The sequence below is a fragment of the Calliopsis andreniformis genome, chromosome 3 (assembly GCF_051401765.1).
Source record: "Calliopsis andreniformis isolate RMS-2024a chromosome 3, iyCalAndr_principal, whole genome shotgun sequence".
Taxonomy (NCBI): Eukaryota; Metazoa; Arthropoda; class Insecta; order Hymenoptera; family Andrenidae; genus Calliopsis; species Calliopsis andreniformis.
Window position 1 is genome coordinate 13,689,298 of NC_135064.1, and position 23,509 is coordinate 13,712,806.

A 23,509-nucleotide genomic window follows, 5' to 3' on the forward strand; every position below is an offset into this window, starting at 1 on the left:
TATTATTTAGAAAATGGAATGTTATAACAATGAAGATCGAGTGTACTCAAGTTTTGGTAATAGATCATATTTTATTACATACGTATACATTATTGGCTACTACGGAAAGTTCTAGTTTTCCTATTTAAGAATTTATTCAAATATCTTATTCTTTTATTCAACTCTTTCCATTTTGTTGGTCTTGCTATAGGAAATATACCACGGCTCCACATTTTACGTTTTCTTAGTAAAACTTGATATTCATTTCCACTTACACCTCTTAACCAATAAGGTACATTATACAGTAATCTAGTTGGGTGAAGATTATCAGACCCTAAAATGTCAATGTAATCGTTTTGGCCAAACAATGCTTTCTTCTCAGACCATGCAGATTGAGGTCTGTAAATTGGCATAGGCAGTTTTTTGTCACTGTTACGGGGTAACAGTCCCTTTATATTTATTGGATCTTTGTAACCATAACGCCGTACAAGTGGACCCTTAGCTATTTTTTCTGCATAATATCGAAATCTGACTGATGTCACTTGTGGCGTCCATGCACTGACAACTGTGCGTACAGTATTCATAAACCATGACATGCTAAGTACATACAAATGGCACGATTAATATATTATAATGGTCTATAAATTTTTTTACTTTACTGTTATAAGTATGTGTTATTACGCACATTATAGAAATGACGTATTATAAGAAATAAACATAACTATTGATTTAACATATGTTGATTTGTATAGAAAATGAATGAATTTTTTTAACTACTGTTAAGAAGAATAACGTTTTACTGTGTTCTCAACTTAACCTCACTTTTGGGATATACATTTACAAAATGAAAAGCAAATTATGCCAAACAGAAGAGAAATTACCTGTAAAAGTTGTATGCTGTTACAAAATATTACTGTAACAATTTCTATGGAACACTAAACCGTATTGTGTCGTTCCTTATTTAGCCATCGCCAAAATTCTATCGATACATTTACGAATGCAGAAACGATACTCGCTAAATAGTCTCGCTATCTCAATCTGGTCCGGCAGCATAGCTGGCTACCAGTTTACGTAGCGTGGTGAGGAATAGGACAGCGTTCTTTTTACCATTTCCGTTCCCTATTATCGGTTGAGTTCAGAGTAAGATTATAGCGCTATGAGTGGAAGGAATCAAAATTAGATATTATGGGAAACATTTCAAATTTAAATACCTTAAGTTTAAATGCCTAATTTACGTGTTGTGCGTAGAATTCAGAATATATTGCAAGACAAAACATTATATAACTAAAGTTGTTCTATGAGAAAGAATACAAATGTTATTAAAAGAAAGATAAAGTAGTGATATGAGACACAGTCTCGCACGCTCGACGGGTCCCCAGGAAATGTAAGAAGATGAAGTCAATCCAACAAAATTGAATTCAAATTTTAATTGCAAATATAATATTTTTTTAATTTATAATTTTTTAATACCAAAGAATAATTCATAATCATTAGTTAAATAGTTTTGTATTGTGTTATTTTATGTACAATGATTTAAAAAAGTTATTTGCGTCTATCTGCTTATTTCGCATAACTATTCCTTATTTAGGAATATCTTAAAAGTATTTAACAATACATGACGAAGTGTATGCTATGTACAGAGTACTTTTCAGAAATCTCTAATAACAAATTGATTGTCGAACTCGATGAACTTTATTAATGGTTAAATTGATTCGACAAAGATGATATGATAACACTAAACAAAAATTAAATGAGTTACATTTTCTTACAATAGAAGTACATGTTCGACTGAACTGCAATTCTGTATACATACACGCGTGTTACATTCAGTTTACAAGAGTCGACAGCATATTTCTTTTTATTACAATCACGTGTACTATTACTACAAACACGTGTACTGTAGATTACGATAAATATCTATATTGCTCGTAAGCAGCACTTACTCAGCCTTATAATGTTTAGTCTCAAAATGCGACATTTTTCGTAGAAAAATATGTGATATTCGAAGTGATGCACAGCCTAGTAATGGTTTTAGCCATTTGAAACAATATAATCATGAAACATTTATAAAAATACTTCTATTATTTAACAGTTTCTTCTTTTTATGTAAGCGAGATAAACATTTCAATAGTGACATGGAGAATGTTTCTCCATTATTACGCGAAAATTAATTAAAGATTAAAAGGACCATGTTCACATTTTACAGTACGATGTTATAAGCTATGACAACTTTTTAAATGAAATCTTGAAAATGCATATTTTATAATTCTGACTAAAAAACGTGTATAAACAAATTATATATCTTATTATTTTCAATTGAAAAAAGAAATTCGAAGAAAAGAGATTGCTTACCAAAAGATAATAGTCTCATATTACTCGATATTTCGATATTCTTAATTTAGTTCAATAATATCGTTACTCTTATTTATAACATCCACATTTATTTCTTTTCGTGAATAAAAATATTTACTTCATTCCAGCCTTTGCACTGAGTTTCGATAAAAAGTCCATTGCTTGATTGTCTCCTTTTCGCTGCTCCAAAGCTTGAATTACGTCTGTGCCTGAGGAAAAATTGTTATATCATTATTATTACTTACTTTATTAATTACAGCAAAAGTTAAAGTTAAAGCGTACTTCTTTTTGTCGGACGCGACAGTTTCAAATGAATTTGATTAAGAGATTCCATTCCTTTGTCTGGTCCCGTTTCAGGAATTTCACTAAATGGCAGAAAAGCTTCTGCCAAAAATCTCGATCTGAGAAAATCCTTGTCCTTCAATTCGAACGCCACTATGGCATCCTCCATTGCCCTTTGTTCCGTAGTTAAGGGACTAAAATATTGACATCATTATGTCTATTATCATAAATAGCCGCCTTAAGATTGAATATACAATTATGTGTAACCAGAAGGTATAATATGTATCGTCAATTAACTTTTTTTAAAATAATAATTAAAAATAAAAACCTCACTAACAAATGTAATCATAATTTTATCAAAAATGTTAATTTTTCATGAAATAATTTTCCGTACAGCAGAAAATTTGATAAATTGTATTTAATTACGTCTATAGCCTTGTTTCTGTTCCGAAAATTAATGCAACGATGAAGTTATGTTAGGGACTTTGTTTTAGAGTTATTGATTATTGCAAAAACGTCTAAAACTCGCGTGAAATGTGTCTGACTTGGAACTAATTCTACTGCTGGCGTGCTTCAAGTCAGACACAGCGAAATCAGTAGAATAAATCCCGACTCAGACACATTTCACGCGTAGTTTAGGCAGTTTCTCAACAATTAACTCGAAAACAGAGCTTGAAACGTAATTTTGTCTTGTTTTAGTATGTAGAATCACCTTTTTGAAATTTCTTAATCTATACTCCTACTTACATGTTGAATATCTCGTCAAACAAAGGATATAAATTCTCTTTCTCCACATGTGTCTTCGGTAGTTTCACATCAGCGAACTTTTCTTCGGGCAGTAGTTTGATCTTCACATACGAGTCACAGCTGCCTGAAAAACAGAGTAAAATATGGTATCAAAATATTCTCTGACACTACCCAAAGGCCCCAATATGGACTCATGCACGGTGAAGGTGACTATCATCGCAGTCAATTCCTATCTACGAGGTTCCAAGGTTTCATTCTATTAACGTATACTATAAACATAAATGAGAAAATACGTATCATGTGACTGAAGCCATAAACGACACTTCATAACAATATCGGGGAACCTTATAGAAATTTGCATCAGTTATGATAAGTCCCAAGCTTTCCAGTCAGGAAAATCATTGAGTACTCTAAGTACACGTACATTCTCTTTAGATACGTTACAGAGTAAACAGAAATCCGGATAATAATTGTACATATCATGCAAATCGGAGATTCTAATCTCTTGGAAGGACAGGCATAACATAATGACAGAGTTTCTACTTGAAACGCATTTACATACTTGTCTTCCTTTCTTTCAGTCTTTCTTTAGATTTTGTATGAAGTTTTCGCTTGAGAGTAGACATCTTGCCTATAAAATCGCCTATAAAATCGAAAGAAAATGTCATTTTTGTCACCGCGATTCACCCCTCCGTTCCCATTGCAGATTACTTTTGTAATAAACAGGCAATAATGTTAACCAAGCAGTGAAATGAAATTACATTTCTCTCTCACTAAAACAAAAAATTCTTTAGCGGTTTACACGTGCAATTTTTTGATATAACAGAGTGTTCTTATAATATTGATCGATCATAAAGATAACAATTTAAATAGTTCGGTGTTAAAGAAATATTAAGGCTAAGTTCGTTGTTATTCTTTTCTAATAAAATACTTTCATATCTTTCTATATTGCGTTAGATTATGATATACATTTTCTGCCACAGAGAGTGACTTAACATTATGGATAAGCTATGACATAATCTTCGAAGTAGATCTTATATCATCACATTTCACAATCATATCTCGAGACCTTAAACTTTTACTTATTTAGAAGACAGAGAGTCAAAATAGCTTTTTTATATCTACTAAATATTAAATCACAAGTCATTGACCTTGTCTCAGAGATAACTAATGTCACATTTTTCAGATGAACCGTATTATAAGAATCACTCTGTATATTCAGAGGAAATCATCTGTATCGCCTTAAACTTTATCACCACTGCTAGAACAAAATGAACTTCCCGCTCAGACTCACCGAGAACTACCCTACCACCATAAACCGAACGCAAAGTCACATTATACCGCTGAATTTGTTAACAAGAAGTATTCAATCTTTTCTTACCATTGCTATCTACTGGTCGCAGCTTTCTCGCGTTTAGAATCTGAATGTTCAAGGAATTGTCCACGAATTGCGCTTTCACGGTAATTTGCCCAAATTCAGAATCCTCTAACTCGTTCTGTTCCCTTATACGCTCTTGATGGTAGCGATGTATCAGTTCAGCAGTTTCCAGACCATGCAATTCCAAAAGGTGTTCCATTTTCTCTAGGATCTTTACGTTTGCTGTTTCGTCTGCTCCTACGTTGAAAAACCGAATGAGAGTGTGAAGAGTGCGGTGGAGATTCGAGTAGAACGATGGTGGTCTCCTTTTCTGTAAAATATGATTTTTACAAATGTTAAAATCAGATGTTAGATTTGTTTCCAAAATGATACAAAAAGATTTCGTGTAAATACCTTTAAATTACTATTTACTAGTTCGTACAACGTTTCTGACATTATTTCCCAAATCACTAGAAGAACCCTCTCGAAATTATCTTCGTTCAGATTATCGTGCAAGGTCGTCAAATTGCTGTCCAAGTATTGTAGAAGACGGTCCATTGCGTTGCTCGTCGTGTCTATTAATTCTGCACCCTCCATGAGGTATCTTCATTGAAATCGGATGATTAGAGATCTAATCGTACTTCTATTAAAAGTAATTAAACCTGGTGTATTCATATTTTTTACCTGTTCATAGCAGGCGCCATTTTGCTTGCAACAACCCCTAACAATTCTATGATCTTATTTTTAACCATATCAGCAGCATTCTCGATGATCAGCGAAAGCGTTTGCCTACAACGATCCGCTTCTTCTTGTGTTTTCTTCTCGGCTAAAGCATCCAGAATATTCTGGAGTCCCAAATCAGTGGCAAGGGGCCCGATTGATGTCCTAATGTAATCAATGTTGTTAATTGCGAAGCACCAGGCTCTAGACACGAAGAATTTCTTCTCATACACGCTGCTCTCAGTCAGCTGCTCCAACTCTGTCGTCAGCTCTGCCTTTTTCGCCATTTTGTCTGCGTACGCGATGGAGCACTTGCAGATATCCTGGACAACGGTGATGCAACGTGCTTTCAAGCTCATGATACAATGAAGTGGTTTCAAGAGAGTAAAATGTACTGATTGCTCACGTCTATGATCTTGCCTATGAAAGTGTAGGAGCCCTCGATGTCGGGCCAGTCCAGCTGCGTCCAAAATACTTTGATTTGGTAGAATATTGTCAGAGTATCAACTGCACTTGAGCTATATTGAACGGTGTTATCCACTGCTTGCAGCGTGTCGAACTCGACTGCTCTATCAATACGTTTCAGAGCCTTGTGCACCGCGATGTCTAACCAATGCGCCACGCCAGCCCTAAACCACTCATAGTAGCTCTGCACTTTCATGTTCTCGAGCTGCCCCTCTGCACAGAGCACTTGGCCGAGTCTAGGAGTATTAGAACCAATATCTGTTAAAAATTTCACGACTTGCCAGGAGCAGAATTTAAGGCACCACTTGAATGAACTTACGCGGCATATCTTTGTAACGAAAGATAAAGTTCGAATAAGGTAGTTCCTAGATCTACTTCAACGTCAGCGTTGCTGGGATCGATTCTCTTCAACCTCCCACAGATATCTTCCGTGACAATCATACACATATCGCTAATTCTCTTCTCGTACATCATGTAAAGTACCCTGGCGTATGGGAAATTGATTCGTCTGAAATGAAAGAATACTGATTAATATGTGTCGTTGTTGTAGGAGTTACTCTTATGGTTCTTACTTGATAAATAATTTGTCATAGTTGTCGATGGCACCCTGTAAGTCTGCTCTTATGAGTTGGATCACTTTGATGTGATATTTGAGCGCGTCTTCGTCGGTGTCACTTTCTGGAAAGTTGTTGTTCACTATATGCTCGAACCTAAGATAAATAAAAATAATTGTTACTAAATTTCTAGTATATTCTAAATGTTTCTTGGTTTTTGATACGTTAATAGTGTTACCATTCAGCGCCACCCTGTTCCACCGTGTAGTGTAAAGCTTCAAGAACGCTTAGCTTTTCGTCGTCAGGAAACCAAGGATACATTTTCAAAGGAAATAGATTCACGTCTTCAGGAACTTCAAGAAGCGATATGGTTGATAATATCCTACAATGATAAGTAGGTCCAATTACACGTTCAAGATTTTAAACTCTGATCATTGCTCGATTCACCCATTGAAACTATATTACTTACCCCAAAATCGCAGACAGCTGCGTAATAGTGTTTCTATCTCCAGGCGTGAGCCTCCTAATTTTACGTAAACTATTTAAGCACGAAAAGAGAAGCTTTTTGGTGGCATCCCAAAAAAGTCTAGTCTCATCCGCAGAGAACAGCTGGGTTTCCATAGGCCTTAATAAATCTATTATTAGTTTATTGAAAACAGTGAAGTTCAATGGATGCTCCTGATGGATTCTTGCGAACTCAACCCATTGTGCTAGAGACACGTTCCTAGCTAGTAAACCTCTTTGTGCGCTGTGCTGCATTAACAAAGCTTCCGCTGGCGCTGACCATCGACCGCTCCAACAGTATTTTTCTATCTTCTCGATTTCTATTTCGTGTAGTAGTAGCACCCTAATCAAGTGCCTGTATTCTTGTGCTGCCACTTGAGCGTTGTGTTCCGCGCTGAATGCCAGTCTCAACTTCACAACTCCTCTGCGTTTCGACTTGTTTTTCTTCTCTAAGGAATACCACATCGTGTGTCCCGTCGTTGGTATATCCTGGAATTGGTTGTGTAGATACATCTTTTGAACCTAATTCTACTGTATAGAGATTGATGTACAAACACACATTTGTAGCCAAACACCTTTATTTCACTCATAAAATGAATTTTACTTTATTTTTTGATAAGAACTGAGATAAGGATTATTTAGTAGATATGTGACAGAAGATAAGAAATGGTGTCCTTACTCTCTCATGAAGTTAAAAATTACTTTCTTCCTATTGCTAGTAGTTTAAAATGGATGAACCTTCTACTCGTTTAGCTCTGCAGAAGTAATGAGACTCAAGAAATGATGATTAAAAGAATAATCTAGGAAGGATTCATTCCCTGTCTCAAGATGATTCGACGAAAATGAGTAGTCTCTTACTTCAAGGAAACAATTAAACAAGAATCTTTGATTTCTACCTTCAATGGTATCTGACATCGACCAATGAATTCGTTATCATGACTGCCAGTTGTGGCTGTAACTGCGATTTCTTTTGCCAGCTTTACCAACCCTCGAACTCCCTTTACGTCTTTTACTTTGCTCATTTTTTCAGGAACCGTCTCTGCAGCGTCGAAATCCCTATTTAAGATAGCAACTTTTAATTGATCACATTTACAGGAAATCTAATTGTTTCTTTCTGGTGGATCTGCTATAAACTTACCATACTTCTAAAAATAGTACGTCATTTTCTGGGTCTTCTAAAGGTCTGTGACAGAGAATATTCAAGACTACTTTAGTTTAATATTAGAGCAAGAGTGGATCGTGCAGATTTTTTGCGAGATGATCTGTCTGTTTATTTGTTACACTTCAACTCACAGTTCAAAGTGTTCCTCCCATATAGGACTAAGAGTGGACGTTTTCACGGCAGTGTTGTACCTCCTTGTTGGAGCTGATTCGAGATAAAGAGCGCAGAAAGGGTCACTTTTACCATTCGCATCTTTCGACACCAGCTCTTTTGCTTCTATGACTTCAACGTTCAGATGCAACTCTGGCGGCTGTGCAAATGTATTTAATATATACTTTCTTAATCTTAATACGCACTTTTCGAGAATGATAACAAAATTCTCACCTCCATGTTTTTCGTCTCTTCTAAAACCCTTTCGTGCGTTTCATTGTCGACTTTAAACGCATTTTGAAGGTGATTTAAAAGAGACTCTTGGCTACACTCGTTGGAAACATCGTAACCGATCTGGTGCTGGGTCATGTAGACCAACGCAGCGTAAAGTTCTTCAATCTAGAAAATTTAGATACATATATTTAAATGTTTACACATTTTTGGAATTATGAAAAAACATTGTTTCCAAAAGTTGCATGGTACAAAAGTTACCATAATTTTTTTCTGTAGTGTTTTACTCTGTATAGTATCTTATATAAATTGTGTTTTATCTATACTTAAAATAAGATTAATTAATTACTTGAGAGCTCTATCTAAATTGTAAGTTAGGCAAACAATTTCATTTACCTTTTTACAATTTGATTAGTTAGCTTCTATACGCTCGATAGATAGATCAAAGGATCGGGGGATGGAGTGTTGAGAGTAATTACGTATTATACACACTGTGAATAGTTTCACACAGTAACTTTCTGCAATCAGTTAAGTGTAGATGCCATACTCATGGCTAAATGAGAAGCTATTCATGGAAACACATTCTTGTTGAATTTCCTAGAGAAAATTCAATGTCATTTCTTGATATTCCCATTAACTGATATCTTATAAGTTACAAGTTCACGTACAACAGTGACATTATATGCAAGATACATTACCACTATTTTCAATATTATCGGAAATGGAATTATCAGACAACCAGAGTGCAATTTAGTTACGTCACTTATAATAGTTGTAAATTATAAAGTACAATTACTGTAACATCTGGTAATCAACAAATTAATAACATTTGCGCGTGCATGCCGAGATTTTAATCAGACGATGCTACAGGAAATATATTCACGGTTCAAAGTTCTTGGTGAAACATTAACGCGTGTCTTAAATCGGTTAAATACTCAATGATAAAAGACATTGGGGAGACAATATTGTTTACTTCTTCTGTTTTTGTGCCGATTAGAAAGCAACCATGTAATGAACACAGAGTATTTTTGATAGTAAGTCTCTCCTCTAGTATCAACATTGAACGAAAATAAACATAACTTCAATTGGTTATTTAGTATATGAAGATTACAATTTTATTCTGTCTAGGAGATGTCTAGGAGAGTTCTGTCTATTGTATAAAGCTGGAAATATGTATTGTTTTATTTTACTAATAAGGGAATTTTAACATCTCAAAAATTTCAATTCTTTGTGGACTCTGATTTTTCAATGTGAAAACATTCTTTAAGACTATTTACTTAGAGTCTACAGTAGATACAAAAATTTGTTAAACATTTGTTCTCATACCAATCACACTTCCATTTTTTAATTTTCTTCGTTGGAACATCGAACTTAGAAATAACAAGGAAAATCGTATATCGACACAAGACGCAATTAGTTAAGAAATATCCATTAAAAAATACTAATTATTCGTCGATGAACAAACTACACTACTCACCGTCATAGCCTGAAGCAGGGTGTTTATCCTGCGCTCGATTTCCGCCTTGGGCACCCCACGAAAGGTGTTCCTTCCCCTGTTCAGGGTGGCCACCCTCAGAGGCGGGCTCGTGCTAACCATTTTTAACTCACAGACACAATCTCTTCATTTCACGAAACACTGTTGCACACTCATTTCCAAGGAACGAACAGTTCTCAACCTGCACCATACACTTTGGTATTCATTACCAGGAACTATAACGTTGCTAGTTGAAAGTGGAACTTCGAACTGAAACAATGCGACGCACGATTCAAAGAAAGCTACAGAATTTCCTGTAAACCACGTCTAGGCCTGAAGGGATCTAGCGCAGAGCGACAGTGATCCAACTTATCGTGCAGGAAACGAAGCTCTCTGTGTAGAAGAATAAGGTTCACCTAGCATTACTGACTATTTAGATTGGGGACTCGGGTTCCTCCTTCCTTTTGTTCACGTCTTCCTTTTTAGTTGCACAAACTAGCGATTAGAATATCTCAGGGAGTCGGCGGTTTAATGATCCATGGTTGCAAGAGACAATGATAGCAGACAGCGAAAAGACCGTCGTTGGTGGCAGTCAGTCGCAACTACTCAAAAAACAGTAAATCGTCAAAGTGTACACGCACTGTCGGCGGAAGATGAACTTTCACGGTGGCCACGACCTCTCTTATCGGGGCTATGCATACTGATTTGTCTGTATACATAATCGAAGAAGAGTACTCAATCGAGTGCGTAAACAGAATCAAACTTGACGTTATCGTCGCTAGAAAGATATTCGATTGGTGATATCGAAGCTACCAATGATTAGTGTATATGTATTTCTATGGGAGAGGTAAATGTGTCAAGAATGCATTATTCTATTATTTTAAACAATAAGGGCTAACCATACGTACCAATGTATGGTGTCAGTATATAACATAATGTGATAGAGTCACTAATGTGGAAGAGGTCTTACATTACGGAAAATAAGTAGTGATAGTAGACAGAGAATTTACAGATTTTCAGTTTGTTATTATTTATAAGTAATTTACTGATATTTTAAATAACAAACACTAACAGTACATGGTGTAACCCTATCACACTAGAGTACTTGTCTATATTTCTGTGCCTGTACCTAGTTCTTTGCCTTCGAATTCAAGTCATTTATAAAAAAGATTTTTTATACATAAACTGAGAAATTATGTTTTTTATTTGAGTTTATTTATTGATATGTAAGATTCCTAGTTTCTTAAATCACTAATAATTGACACTCCTATAATGACAAATCTTCAAAATTTCGAATCACCAATTAGCTTCGTGTTGTTCAATAGCCTCCGTCCAATTTCAATCCCAGATATTCACAATTCACACTTTTTCGTTCTATTCGCCTTACGTAAGGCTCTTAGTAAATCTTTCATTCTCTTCTTCTCTGAGCGAGTTTCTAATGTTGCTCTTTTTTTAGGCAGCTTCGAACACACCCAATCTACCGACTCGAAAAGAACGAATGGAATGTCTCAACGTCTGACCGAAATAGTGTGGTGAAAAAAAAGTAGCCGTTAAAAATTTGTTATGAAAATAGTCTTTCGAAGAGGAACCAAATCTGAATAAGTTTGCTCGGTCATTTTGCTAACAGTTATATTTGAACTATAAGTTCATGGTCCTTAAATGATTGAGAAGGAATCCTTCGATAACTGATACATTAGGGAGACGAGTGGGTGCAGATCAAAGATCAGTTTAGATCAACGGGTCACTGGGAAACGCGAAAACTGGGCCATAGGCTTGAGCGAACACTGGCAAACTTCGTTGCCAAGAGTAATTGACTCTGACAATGAGATTCCATTTATTTGTACGCGTTTCGCTATTTCGAACAGCAGTTAGCCCCTCGATGTGCTCTTCAAGGACAGGAGCATTGATTTTTGATTTTCTGCTTTAGTAGATGCGTTTCTGCCACTAGGTGCATATTTATCTACGTATGTTAAAAATTGATTAATATATTTGTCTGTTTAAAAGGAATACAAGGTCGCCCATTGATGAGAGTTAAACTGAACTTACGATTAAACTAAATTACAGAGATATTGAGTATAGAACCTTCTCGACTGAATTTAATAAATTTTACATAACATGCTTCAGGAAAGACCTCGGCAACAAACAGCATAATTTGTTCTCCAAAATCTATAATTGGTACGAGAATTCTCCACCTGAGCCACCCACGGTCACATGACCAGTTTAATCAAGTTTCTTTGAACGACAATTATCCCATTGAAACTGCCATTTAATTGCAGAGGAAGAGTGCAATTCGACAGGAAACGAGGAGCGTACTGTTACAAGGTAATCTCACATTTCGCTGCCCCATTTTTTTGCACGGCTGCTACCAATTTAAATATATGTGTATCAAGGATCAACAGGGAAGATGGCGACGCATAGGTCGCACAGTTAACTCTGGGACCAATCGAAAACGCGAAAACAAGACAATGAATCTGCACAAAGGGAAACTATGCCGTATCCTGTTTGAGGCGACCCACGGGGCAAGTGCAACCACAATGCGTTATGCTCGCGCAATTGTGCCCAATGAAAATTGATATACCGGCAATTAGCTCATTGACCGACAAGGCGCGCGTTCACGTAGCTCTTCTTCGTTTCAAGAGATAGTCCAATTTTCGTGATATTATGCAAGTTTTGTCGCTGTCCAACTGGACGCCCACACGACGAGTCTATTTCATGTAGAGAACGAATTAATTTGGGAAAATTCTATTTTCCTAGCGTTCATTGGCTCGACAACTCGTTCACACTCTGATAAGCTTTGTATAATTTCTTCTAATTACTTGACTTGAACATTTTGATTGACTTTTTTTAAGAATTAGAATATTGCAATTGGGTTATTGTCTTATGAAAGTGTGTATATTTAACCTTTTAGTCATCCTAGGAATTTTGATTTCTTGAGAAAAAAATGTGAACAGAATACTGTAAAGTGTCTTGAAACATTCAATTAAAAAATGTGAATATGACATTGAATAAGAGGTTTCCTTGAATGATCCCCTGATACGAACATAATACGTATGTACGATACATATATTAACATAGATACATGTTAAATACTTTAAGTGCCCAATTTTGTTATTTCTAATTCGCAATTTCTGTTAACCATTCAATACTAATACCTTAATTACCTTGTACCATCCCTATGCACCTAGAGATTCGCAACACTTTTTCCCTTGGTGTTTCGATTTATATCGAAACTATGCCGCTGACAGTCTGCCAGTTTTCAGATGATACAGACCAGCAAAAGATTGCCTAACCCAGTTTTCTCAGAAGGTTCGATTTATTTTTATTACCGCCCCGACTGCGACTTTTCGATGAACTCGCGCCTGTACCACATTTGCATCACAACATACAGCAAATAAACCCTACAAAATTTTGATCTCCACTTCCCTCAACCTGGATGTCTGCAACCACCACCCCGTAATGGTTATTTCACATTTACATATGTAAAAACATAAACAAAAACCGCTACCACTATGGTCCACCATCAAATGACCTCCCTTTAATCTTTCCTCGAACTACCGCGAAACAAGTCGATTCAAGTTTCTCTTTTACATACCGACGCAATTCGAAGCCCACTTCACCATTTCTCTCATCATCGTTAGTTATCAATTTTACAATTACTATTATTATTGCATGCGATATAACACTGCGAATTTCCCTTCAGTTTCACGTCGCGAACTGGAACGTTGGAGACCACTGAGGGTCTCTAGGACCGTCGATCGCGATGAAAGGAGCAGGATAATCAGCGTGAGAAGACGGGACAGGAACTTGACGGAGTCGGGCAGCACACTGCCAGGAATAGATGGTCCGACGGATTGGAGTCGTCGTACGTCGACGATTCGACTCGACAGTGGTGGTGTAACGTCGTTACGCTGGCTAACGCACGAACACAACAGAGTCGCGTTTCAGATTGAGTTTAACTGCTCGATTGAGACTAGAGAATAACACCCCATGGCGGGTGACTCTATGTAACGCAACATATACAGATATCGGTGGTATAATTGATCCATTCACATGCATCGTGTCCTTTTCTCTCCCTTTACAGTGAGTTAAGTAGCTGGTCCCTGGGACCGCTGTTAATTCGATTTGATTATTTCTTTTTTCTCGGAGAAAGTGGTAGAGGAGACGGAAAGTCTGATCTCACCCTTCATATCGTCCCTCCCTCGCCGATTTATTTTGTTAACATAATGTTACAGATTAGCAGTTACTGCGATTACTGTTTTCAAATATCATGAAGAAACCATGAAACTATGGATATTTCTTTATTTCGCTTTGTTTTGTATATCGTCAAAGATTTACTTTTAATACATTAATATTTCATGAAGAAGATTATTCTGTATCGGTTGAGACTTTGATTACTGAGCATTTCTTTCAACGTTCTAAACGCCTTTGGATGACTGACATCCATAAACCTTCTTCATAACTGAAATCACTATATTTTATATGATCTCACAGTAGAACAGTCGTGGTTCAGTCAAGCTTACAAGTCAAGCTCATTATTAATCAAAAAATGAAATTAATTACAGTACAGCGTCGATTATGCAAATTGGATTTTCCTTGATCTTTGTTATTCAGAATATTCGGTATTTGGAGTATTAATAATGAAACTATACAAGGATTTCACTAAAGCTCAAACTATAACTCAGTAATAGTTTATCTAAAGTAAAAACAAACTGAAAGTGAATTCTGAAATTAGTGTTAATCCCGATAATCGACGTTTTACTATATAAGGAAAACTTGGTCGCGTTTCTTGTAATAACTAAAACGGGACCAACGCAGACAGAATCAACAATGTTTAACAACCACGTATTTTTATTTTCCAATTGATCGTAAATTGCTTCATTTATTCCACGAAGTGTCTGTTACATTTCGATCGCGGTTCTTAAACGTCGTGCTAAATCGCGAACTTCCTCGAGTGTTTCTTTTCTCGGATCTGGCGAACTGGTGAAAATAAAATTGAAATTCGAGATGCACTACTTGATTCGATGCGCCTGAAGAAACGTTGGTAACGCGCAAGTGCATTGCTTAATTATTAGGCATATCGTTCGTTGCTTTCAAACAGCTCTCTTTCGTTTGCGTCAGCATAAATAGGTGGTCTGTTCGGTTTTGTATCGTCTAAGCATTGATTTTGTGTGACACTTTGACCGAAGATTATGGGAAACAGATGAGGGAAACGCGTGAGAAAGTATACGCGCGAAAGACGATTAAGGTAGAAGGATTTTATCTAGAAATTATCTTACAATATTATGCAACCTCTAAGTTACCTGGATGGAACGAATTGTAAGAGAAATTCGATAAAAATGTGTTTCCTTTGGTATTCAAATTAACATCTAATGAATCTCCGATTTTCACATGCAAATATCGTACTTTTTCTTATACATGTGTATGAGAAATACACAGGGTGATTTAACTGGAAACCCTCCGAGTATTGACAGAATTTCTTGCAAATGCTGTTAGCGTTGTAAGTGCTGTCAACATTCATTAGAAGGTTTCCAGTTAAACTGATCATCCTGTATACTTATATCACGAGTGCTCCATAAAGTCATTTACATTTGAATTTAAGTTTCAATGTAAAAAGCTTTATGGAACACCCTGTGCAATAAACTCTCACAGACTTGGTAAATGTAATAAAATTAGTAGTAAACATTGCAGCTGACTAAAGTAAAGCACAGTAATACATCATCCAGAAATCAGTTCATATGGGTTTCAGAATTTATTCGTGACTTACGTTCCAGCCCATAGACTCAGCCAAAAAGTTCGTCGCATGCTCATTCTCATCCCTGTCACTATCAGTTTCTAAAAGTGCTTCGACAGGTTCCTCGATGCTCCCTTCCTCGCTCAAATTATCCTCTTCTTCCTCTTCCTCTTCTTCCGGCACCACACTCTTTCTCTTAGGCAGAGGACCCTCTGTCTGCTCCTGTGTTCGCGCCCTCTCGGCCAGCAGCGTGCCGAGATTCTCGAAGAAGCCGCCATCAGACTCTTGTATTCTAGAATTCAAAGGGGAGAATGTTATATGTAGGTATGTATATATAAACTATTACTGACAAAAAAAGAAGAAAAAACAATGTTTTCAATTGCTTAAGCGGAACATAATTGTGCTTGCTGCGATATACAGTTTAGATTTTTTTTGGTAGATTGTAGTTATTTTAAAAATGAAACTAAGAGAAAAGAACATTTGTAAAAAGTTAGCAATTGCCAACGAAAATAGCGAAATTAACCCAATACCACGTCAATTTAATATCATCTCGATGATAGCTGAGATTCACTGATTTGCATCGATATCTAAAGATAAAAGGTTGTTTAAGTTCAATAAATATTTTTTTAAAAGAATGTTTACCTAAAATACACGTCAATTCTTATGTGCTGACTTGTTCTTGTCAATGACGCAAAATGTATATAAATGTTTTGAGAAAAGTGAATTTTTCTTAAAACAGTTTATTTATTAGTTTGGTATTTATAAGTAAGATATTGTTTTAAGTTTAACAGACATTAAACAAACGTGGAAGTTAAAGGTATACAACATTTGAAATTGTCGACAGCAGCTCATTAAAAGTTGAATATAAAAGTTAATAAAAATCCATATTTTGAGTACTTCGAACCTTTTATTCTATATCAGTGCATTATTAAGATAAAGAATACTTTTAGCAACCGTAGTGGATTATCGACAGTTCATCAAGCGTTCAATGTGTTAATAAGCGCCACACTTCTAATAATAAATGCATAATGAAAATTTTAACAATAGTCGAATAACTTTCAAATACTAGGATAATATATTATATATTTTTATGATAAAAATATTAATTTAAATAATCAAAAAGAAATATTTGCTTTTTATTGTGAGATCTATCTGAAATTGTGAAAAACGATGTTCACTGTACTGTTTGAGTGCCAAAGCTGGGCAACATCGAAATAGTTAAAATAAAAATAATAATTCTTTAAATAAGTTTATAATTCTTTTATGAGTACATTATTAATTACCTGCTGATTATTTGACATCAATTTTCAAATATGTTAATTAATTAAAGGTTAGTTAAAAAGCCTTAAATTATGTTTCGTTTCCTTGTGAAGGGTTAGTTTAAACAAATGATATACATATATAAAAAAACCTTAACAGTTAAATTAGCTGAATATAATTAAAATCCCACGCTCATTATCTTCATAATTCCAAACAAAAACCTTAGCACTTATACATACCTTCAGTCTCATTTCTTTCAATAACTGAGACTATTATATTATTTACTATTTTCAGAGATTTGGGGACAATTCTTGTAGCAACTAGGAAGCCATCAAACAATTAAGAACAACGCATTAATTTTTTGAAATATCAAGAGTACGTAGATTTATATTCTTCTCCTATTGTGAATATCAGTGACGTAAAACAGTCCTCTGTAATTTAATTATCGCTTTCATATAAATGAACATGCCCAGCTCTGTCACGCAATATAACGCTTATCACATACGCAACGAGAAACACACGCATCACCTTTTATGAATGAAGTTGAACGCAGCGAATTTCCAATAGAATCTCGCGACGGTCACCTGTTTCGTTTCCGGCTTTTGCCACATTCGAGCCGCGGCGATCGCGTAGTAAGGATGTTTGCTGTCCAGCTTATCGAAGTGCGCCATTTTTCGATCCTTATTCCTTCAGGGGACAAAAAGAACACAACACGTCGTTTGATACGGATCCTTCAATGCACGATTAACGCGTACAACAACTACCATCTATGATCGTACAGTGCTACATCTTCAGCTTGAAATAAGTGAAAAATGTAGGCACTAGTCAGACACGTCTATACTGTTCCTTGAAATAATTATTCCGAAGAAAATTCTACGCTGATATAAGAACCCAATCTCTGAGTATTTTCTACTGTTTTATTTCTAATTTACTGATCAACATTTTGAAAATTGTACTATTTTTAAGAATAGTTAAAACAATATAGAAGACAAGTAATGGAACAAAGTATATAGCACCTCGAAAATAAGTAGTTTCTTTTAAAAATATTATTGAAAAAGTAACAAATATTTTGTAACTAAGAAATGATAAGACAAAATTATTTCAAATTATTCTACTATACGAGTCTACATACTGTGACATAATTGCAAAGGTCTGACGCAAAACATCTGAATTCACTTCATTTTAGAGATAATTGCCAAAACACGACTGAAGTGCTGGGAAACGCGAGAAGATGCCGGCTGTAGCATGTCGGCTAGCAAACTGCTGGAGAACTCTAAAGGAGCAGAACATGGAGGAAAGAGGAAGTAGCAGGATATGCGCAAGAGATTGACGCCGGTGGTTATTGAGACTGTACTTTCCCGCGCTCTGATCGCGTCAGATAAATTAGCAAGTTAAGGAGCAAATCTGATAAACAATTTGTGTTTTACATCTCTGTGTGATCTTGTTTATTCTGACATTAAGTTTTCAACTTAGTATTTAATCGTGATTGTGTACAGCGTGATAAGGCAGATTAGATACAAGATTGTGCTGTGAAGTACTTCTAATTTAATCCTAATGGGAGATTTGTTCGAATAATTCTTAATATAGCATCAAAGTTCATAATTTTATCCATTAAGCAATTTCAACCTCACACTCGGCTACCACTATCTAAACTTTGGCTTTTTTCCAAATTTCATCAGTATTCATGAAAATTATTTATTGATGATAGTATCAGTATCATTGAAAATTTGTAATATATTTTTTGCTGCTTTTGGATATAGTTAAAGAACAGAAGTTGTTACACTTTTGTGTCGTTGGAAGAATAGTCCATGGTTATCTTTTGTCGTTTTGGATTTCTTTTTCTTGGAATGACATGGTACCGATTTTCCTCTGCTTGACCTTTGGTATTTTTAACTTGACAGAGGCGTGATTCACTGTGTTGAATTCTAGATCTGGTGCGCTACAGTGGATTGACTCCTCGGACATGTTCCCTCTGATTGCTTTCGTTTTCTGCTTTGTAATCGGATGGGTCGATATGAGTTTGCTGAATTTGTCTCCGTTGCCAGGAGTCACAACAACTGTTTTGGAGTACACTGTTTTTTAACTATTTTCACTGTACAATCATTTTCACTCCAAACGTTTTATTGTTCAGATAATTAGGAGTATTATAATTAGAATATTTAAAAATATTTGATTTTAAGTATTTTAGAAAATTATAACGATTTTTATTTTTTTGCAGTGAAAAGGGAACATAGATATCTTGAAAATTCTGTTTTTTTTTTAAATTTTATAGGTCTGTAAACAATTTTAAAAAATGTCAGGCAATTCTCTCTTTTTGCTCTTTTTCAGCTCTTCAGGTATTTCAGTTCTTCATTAACCATTAAAAGGTTCCATTAAAAATATTTTTTGTCCGAAAAAACAAAAAATAGTAAAAAAAATTGCCTGATAGTTCTTTTGATATCTTTTTCATCGAAAAAATTTGTATAAAAAATAATTGTTCAAATGTGAACAATAAACTATGCTTTATAATGATATTTCACATGTAAAGAATAAATAGAATGCTAATATATTAATTTCCCAATATTTATCCTTGGAATAGAATTTATTTTATAAAAATAATATTAATTAGAAAATATAACAAGTAACGTGTCATTCACTTGTATGATTCATTTCAAGTATCAGTAGCGGAAATTACTTTAATGTCATAGGAAACTTGTAAAACTGGTTAAGATATTATAAATATTTATGTGGAATCAATACATATGGTACTGACGTTTGGTGTAACACTTCACTGAATAAAGTCTTATGTTCTTCTTTGAATATACATACATGATTCAGTTAATTTGAAAGTAGGTACTTTCTATTCTTATTCTTCCGCGATCAACGCAACAGAGTTATGTTAACTGTCGATTTAAAGAAGACGATGTTAATACTGATATAGTTAAGCAACCGTGTGAACAAATATGACTCACTAACTAAGCATACATTCTTCAACAATTTGTTTCTTGAAGTGACAATTACTAGACTTACCAGACTAAGAGAAGTTTCCAACCTTCAATTAGTGAATTGATAAAAGATAAGTTACAGCTGCAACTCAATCGCTTCCATTGCTGTAACGTATAATAGATAAAAATACCAGTGCCAAAGTTTCGCAGTGCGATATTTTGCGCAACGAATTTATGCGAGACAATGTTATTTTTTGGTAGAGTTTATTCTTAGATTTGTGAAAGTGGCACTTTATCTTCTACAGGACGTTCAAAAAGAAACAACATCGGAGTCGCAAACATTCATTACGAATTCTTTCAGGGTTTCATGTTTTGAGATAATTTGAGACAAAAGACATCAAATTGTGCTACAATAATATATACACTTGCATTACGTAATGGAATAAATTTAAAGAAGAATTAAAATTTTTTTACAAGACATATTACACATTTGAATTTCGCTCTACCTGAAAGTGGAGTGTTTTTTCACAGACAAGAAGCACAAGGTCTATAGTGATGTAAGACACGAACGGCCTTCGGCAGCCTCTACCGTTTTGAAACGAACTCTAACCGACTTAATCCGCTTCGTATTAATCTCCACATTCAACAATTTACACGTTTGCACGTGCCATAATTTACAGGCGCACATATAGAGCTCGATGTAAGCGACAGAGGAAAAAGGAGGTCAATTTTGTACTCGTTTCAAAAATATAAAAATGTGGTCAAGGTGTGAACTAGCATTAGTATCAATTTGTGGAAAACAAATTTTTGACCTCTTTAATTCTGTTTCTGATGCAACTAAGAATAAGTTTGACACTAACTCTACTGTAAACAGTAACTGTGTAGAAACTGCTTAAGAATTATTTGAAATTTTGTTTTTAGTTAAACTAAATAGAACTACACGTACTATTTAAACTAAATAGTAAACTACTATTTTATTTTTATTTTTACTAGTAAATTACGTTACTAACGTCCAAATTGCTGTCAAATGTAAATTTATGCTGTTGTGGGACATTCACCTACACGTGCTGAGTTCAGCATCTTCCAAGTTTCTAAGGCAACGTGGGGCAATCCAACGAATCAAGGAATTCCCGTTGAGTTTACGATGACGTTAACCCAACAGACTTATCGGTGACCCGTGGGAAAGAATCCTCGTGTACAATCGAGGGCTCTTAATCGGCGTGTAATGATAGCAGTAATTACTGACAATGAAAACTAATACTGAGGAGAACAGCCTTACAGAAGAATCTATACAAATCTCTAATTACGATATGATACTCATATTCAAATGAACCATCGATAGAAATTACGATAAGACAAATAAAACAGAGTTTTCTAGAAATAGAAGTTAAAAATCACTATGTATAAATAGTGTAAAAACAGTTTACGCTTTTGTAAAATATCTGTCGACATTGAAGGTCTACGATTTTTTCTACAAAATGTAGAACTGTTCTTGGAGTACCAAGTTCAAACTTTTTATCTCAAAGTGGAACTTGAAATCCATTTAATGCTCTGTGAAGTGACTTCATGAAAGGTCTGAAATTTAAAATTAGCAATGATAGCAACAATGTCTTTGTTATGTAATGCTTCAGGAAAATAACAGAATTGAACATAAGCATATATAATATATACAAAATAGAAGCTACATATAATCAGACTGTTATTAAATGCAACCTTGTAGTTCTGTAGAATCTAGAATCATATTTCATTTGCTACAATTATATGGTATTCTAAAGGATTACTTTGTATGCTATGAGGATTGCTTTATTGATAGTAACGCGATAGACTGCTACTTGAAAAGAATTAACACAGGATACACGTTCGGTTCCTCTTTACGTTTCCTCGTCATTTATGGAGACCGCTTGGAATGTAATGGTCTTCTTTGTGCTTCTTACTCTTCTTCAGACATTCGTATGTAAGCTGCGATGTCTCGTTCGCGTTCCATCTTTCCTAAATCGTTCTACTTCAAATGACAGCAGCCGATTAGCAACTTGACTCAAATGTATTTATAGCTGCTGCTTACCAACAACGGGATTGTCTCTGTGGCAATGTTCCTTATCGAACTATTATACGTTATTTGTACTCTTTCTTTTTTAAGATAATTAATTTCATCGTTGTACTCTATAATTACTTGTTATCTGTATAAGACTACCAAATGGCAATTGCCTGAAAATTTCCTTTCCACGTAAAAAGCCTAAGTCCTGTGAATCATAACTGCAAAACTAAAAGTAAGAACATATCACTAAGTCAACAGAGCCAATTATTCAGGCTCTAGATATTGCATATCGAAATCTCACTGTATTTCTGTTCCTTGAAATCATTTTCCACGAATGACAAACGCTGACAACAGCCAAGCAAGTCACTCGCGAATATGATTAATAAGTAGAGCTACGAGAATTTTATAGAAGGCACATACTATCGTTCTAAATTTTTTATTCTAGTATTTAAAAAACTGAGGCCTCTTAGCTACCCCCTCTCCTCCTCCAGTTCTGACCACTCAAAAATACAATTTTCAAAGCCTAAACGAGGTATGCAATCGCACGACCTTGAATTGCGAAGCATCGACCTTCAGCCTCAGATCGCGAGGAATGGTTACACATTCGCGGGGACTGGAAGAGCAATTCCTCTGCAGATGTTCCGGGACTCACGTTACTCCTGTTTTATTAATAGCCGCATGGATGCAACCTCATGCAATGCATTATAAAGTGTACTGGTTCATCGAGCAGCGTCCAAAGTACGGGGAACTCTTGTTTCGTGGGTGTTTGTTCAGCGGCGCTAATTTAACTGCGAACGTCCCGGATCAACGCGTCATCGCAAGCACGTGGTTCTACGAACCGGCAAATCGTGACAGATAAGGTTTTCGGTACATCGTAAATTTCTACAGAAAAGATAAAGCAAGAGTGACGCTGAGCAAGAAGACAAGAGACGCCAAGACAAGGAACATCTGAAGTCACCTGTTATATTTTCATCTCTTGCAAATAGGCGATTACAGTGAGTCATGAGATAGCCACGCGAGAGACTCGCTTGTGTACCACGCGTATTTGCATCCCAAAGAAGCCAAATAAAGCCAGAAAGATGGTCAAGTTAGTATTCTTACAATCTCTGCAGGACATTGGGACAATTGTCCCCAAAGTTACAAACAAAAGTCGACCCAGTTCGTGATGTTTTCGTAATGCAGTCCCATTGAAGCAAGATGAGTCGCTTACATGACGGAATGTCATTGTGTTAGACACAGACAGCGAGTTAGGAGTACAATTTCCATTCATGCCAGCAGAGTGACGGCTCCAAACGTGCCACACTCTCTACCTTCTCTCGTGCTCCGATTTTTCCTGGTCTTGCTTCTCCTTGGCCTCCTTCTCCTTAGCTTCCTTTTCTTCCACGAACTTGTGGTAGAAGTCCTTCCACATTGCGTCCTCGTTCATCTTGGCTAATAGGTGCTCGCACGGGTAGACTTATTGCATTATATGATTAACTAACAACACTACTGTCTTTTGGAACGTCACTTTTTGGCTCAGAATCGGGTACCAGCGGCTCGTTGTTTCGTGTATTGCCAGCGACAAGTTGACATTAACGCCGGT

At 35.6% G+C, this 23,509-nt stretch overlaps 2 protein-coding genes across 2 annotated transcripts; both read right to left on the reverse strand.

The window, feature by feature from the left end:
- Positions 1 to 46: 46 nt before the first annotated feature.
- On the reverse strand, positions 47 to 2,390 carry Mrpl51 (mitochondrial ribosomal protein L51). The gene is made up of 3 exons (XM_076393653.1): positions 2,332 to 2,390; positions 861 to 1,133; positions 47 to 576 (listed from the first exon to the last, which is right to left on the reverse strand). The coding sequence occupies exon 3, from the start codon at positions 573 to 575 to the stop codon at positions 90 to 92; it is 486 nt and encodes a 161-aa protein (XP_076249768.1). The 5' UTR covers position 576; positions 861 to 1,133; positions 2,332 to 2,390; the 3' UTR covers positions 47 to 89.
- Positions 1,350 to 23,475, reverse strand: Stac (C2 and C2B_Munc13-like domain-containing protein staccato). The gene is made up of 19 exons (XM_076393654.1): positions 23,238 to 23,475; positions 17,497 to 17,655; positions 15,742 to 16,000; positions 8,507 to 8,671; positions 8,254 to 8,432; positions 8,099 to 8,143; positions 7,857 to 8,016; positions 6,926 to 7,449; positions 6,695 to 6,838; positions 6,475 to 6,612; positions 6,222 to 6,410; positions 5,844 to 6,138; positions 5,402 to 5,760; positions 5,132 to 5,321; positions 4,742 to 5,048; positions 3,923 to 4,003; positions 3,361 to 3,484; positions 2,614 to 2,807; positions 1,350 to 2,540 (listed from the first exon to the last, which is right to left on the reverse strand). Exons 1-19 carry the CDS (start codon positions 23,351 to 23,353, stop codon positions 2,446 to 2,448), a joined length of 3,723 nt encoding a protein of 1,240 aa, XP_076249769.1. The 5' UTR covers positions 23,354 to 23,475; the 3' UTR covers positions 1,350 to 2,445.
- Between the last annotated feature and the right edge of the window lie 34 nt (positions 23,476 to 23,509).

What these genes read in the sequence shown, in the direction of transcription:
- Mrpl51 (XM_076393653.1), bottom strand. Translation starts at nt 575, where the DNA reads ATGTCATGGTTTATGAATACTGTACGCACAGTTGTCAGTGCATGGACG.
- Stac (XM_076393654.1), bottom strand. Translation starts at nt 23,353, where the DNA reads ATGAACGAGGACGCAATGTGGAAGGACTTCTACCACAAGTTCGTGGAA. An exon ending in CTGAGTCTATGGGCTGGAAC is followed by an intron (nt 8,672 to 15,741) that starts GTAAGTCACGAA and finishes TAAATTTTCTAG; the next exon opens with ATTGAAGAACTTTACGCTGC. An exon ending in TCGTTACAAAGATATGCCGC is followed by an intron (nt 6,139 to 6,221) that starts GTAAGTTCATTC and finishes TAATACTCCTAG; the next exon opens with ACTCGGCCAAGTGCTCTGTG.